Raw genomic sequence first — 2,575 nt, 5'->3', positions numbered from 1 at the left:
ACGGCTCGACCAATCAGAACCCGGAACGACTTCTTCTCTTTGCTTTGACAAAAGCAGTGAGAAAAGTTTCTAGCGCCTCTCAAGGAGAAATTTGAAATTACAAGGGAACGAATTGATACTACGAACGTTTTAATAAACTGGTAAACAAAAAATGTAGTAATCGTAATATTTTCTTCCAGTTTTAGTGTGCCCTTAAAAGTGCAGGTCATCAATGAAAGAGGCTGCTTCATGATAAGTGATGTACTGAATTGTATAATCCACTCAAAACACACTTGTGCGGGGACAGTGGGATTCAAATTACTGCAGAAAAATAATTCAAAACCATAAAAAAAAAATAAAAAAAAAAATAAAAAAACCCCCACTACAAACCATATAATGGATCTGGTCGAAGGATCCTTGTGTTCAGTGCACTTCATCTCAAGTGTTGTGTCCTACTCAGTTGTATTTTGTTTGCATAAGTGATGTTTCTGTATAACAAGTTGGTTTCAAATGATCTCTATTCACATCTTTATTGGAGAGAAAATAAAAACGCAGATTTTACAGATCTTAAAAGAGAAGCATGACTGGACTACAGTTAAAGTATCAACCCACAAAGGAGTTTGTTAATGCTGAAATGTAAGTCATTCAAAATAAATTTCTTTAATTCAAATAAATCTGAAATTAAATATAATTATTGGATAAAAAATTAATAAAATGTAGTTAAAGCTAAACAAAATATATATATATAAAAACTCAAATTACAGGACATGCAATTACAAATAATAATAATAATAATAATAAAAGCTAATTGTAAATATGAATAAATATTACTGAATAATATTAAATAACCATAGTATATAAATAATACTAAAATATTTTTTTGCAATTGAGTAGACAGGACACATAAGTAGCTTATTAGATCAAAAAGTATATTATAAACACACACAAATTTCTTTTCAAGAATATATAAATTTAATTGTACGAGTACATTTGTCACCAGACAAAACAGACAAAAGGAACTGAAAATACAAAAAAATATATTCTTTAATCAGCATCAAAGCTATGTAAAATACAAACAAAAAAGCAAACTAAATACAGTTGGCAGCTACTAATTACAAGCTCCTTGACCCTTCCCAGCAATCTTTTTGGAACACTCTAAGAGAGCATTATGAATGTCTTTAGCACATGAAATCTGTGATTTTATCATACTGAGATACTGAGAGTAAGACAGAGACTCTGTTTGCACTGTGTCCGGCTTGGTGGCTGTAGGTACGAGATTTGGAGAGTGCTTTGTGCTGTCTATGCTCTGCGACAGGCACTCGTGGGCCAGCCGCTGGAAAAACAAAATGTCAATGTTAATCGAAATCAAACAAGATCTTTGAATGACATTTTTTTTAAAGAATCACAGCAGGTGCCTACCAGGCAGAGCTCCAGTTGATCACAGAGAGCATAAAACTCCTCTAAACTTTTGTCAAACCGCTGAACTGCTGCATCATTACCCTTCCTATATTTTGAGAGATGAAATATATTTTTTAAATATTAGTTCTTGGTTTAAGCATCCATAAATCTTTCTATTGAAGCATATTCATGCCACAGTATTAAAAAATGAATAAATTAATATAATTGAGACATTTTAACTCACAATTAAAACTATTTTTCTTGCATTTCTGAGTTTATAGCTCACAATTCTGCGAAAAAAAAAAACCTCAGAATTGTGAGATCTATAAACGCACAATTCTGAGCAGAAAAATCACAAATGAATTGTGAGAAAAAATAAAATAAATAATTATATATATATATATATATATATATATATATATATATATATATATATATATTTATTTATCACAATTACTTTCTTATGTTTCATTCCGTGGCGTAAACAAAACAGAATTGCGTGATGTAAACTTAGAATTTTGAGAAAAAAGTCTGAACTGTGAGATATAAACTTATTGTGAGAAAAACGCACCTATTTTTTTTTTTTAAGAGTCACAATTGAGTGATTAAAAAGTCACAATTATCCACTGATCTATAATAAGAGTCATATAGATCAGTGCAATTATCTGATTTGTTTTCTGCAAAAAAAAACAACAACAGGTTTCCATACATTTATGTACATTAATAGATAGAACAGGCATGTACACACATACAACATACATAAGTATGTGCTAATTACATATTCATATTATGTTATTTACATAATAATAAGAATCTTACTCTGTTGTATTTAAGCCGTTGTCAATAGCTGCATTGTGTCCAAAATTTTGTGAAGCAATGGTCATGACGTTCTGAAAACATACAATTGTAAATTAATGTTAGTATTTTATTTCAAACCCGTACTTTCAGCTCTCACGTTCAATGAAAGGCACCAAAACAAACCTGTAAACTATCTTTGAGCAGAGGAATCAGCATTTTGAATCTGTGAACTGGATCGAAATCTTGTTGTTGACTGAGCTGCTGTTGTTGCTGCTGTTGTTGAGATTGAGGTTGCTGTAAAACGGCCGCTTGCTGAACGCCCATCTGAGCGCTGTTAGCGACCATCTGCTGCTGCGACGCCATTGTTGCTATGATTAAGAAGAAACTCGACTGCTTCCGG

The 2,575-nt window shown here is 31.6% G+C and overlaps 1 protein-coding gene across 1 annotated transcript; it reads right to left on the bottom strand.

Annotated features, from left to right (window-relative positions):
• Positions 1 to 1,005: 1,005 nt before the first annotated feature.
• On the bottom strand, positions 1,006 to 2,543 carry med29 (mediator complex subunit 29). The gene is made up of 4 exons (XM_058745152.1): positions 2,359 to 2,543; positions 2,197 to 2,267; positions 1,399 to 1,483; positions 1,006 to 1,312 (listed from the first exon to the last, which is right to left on the bottom strand). Exons 1-4 carry the CDS (start codon positions 2,536 to 2,538, stop codon positions 1,088 to 1,090), a joined length of 561 nt encoding a protein of 186 aa, XP_058601135.1. The 5' UTR covers positions 2,539 to 2,543; the 3' UTR covers positions 1,006 to 1,087.
• Positions 2,544 to 2,575: the final 32 nt, after the last annotated feature.

Source organism: Onychostoma macrolepis, chromosome 15 (assembly GCF_012432095.1).
Source record: "Onychostoma macrolepis isolate SWU-2019 chromosome 15, ASM1243209v1, whole genome shotgun sequence".
Taxonomy (NCBI): domain Eukaryota; kingdom Metazoa; phylum Chordata; class Actinopteri; order Cypriniformes; family Cyprinidae; genus Onychostoma; species Onychostoma macrolepis.
The sequence above is the reverse complement of the archived record's forward strand: the minus strand, read 5'-3'. Positions and strand labels throughout refer to the sequence as shown.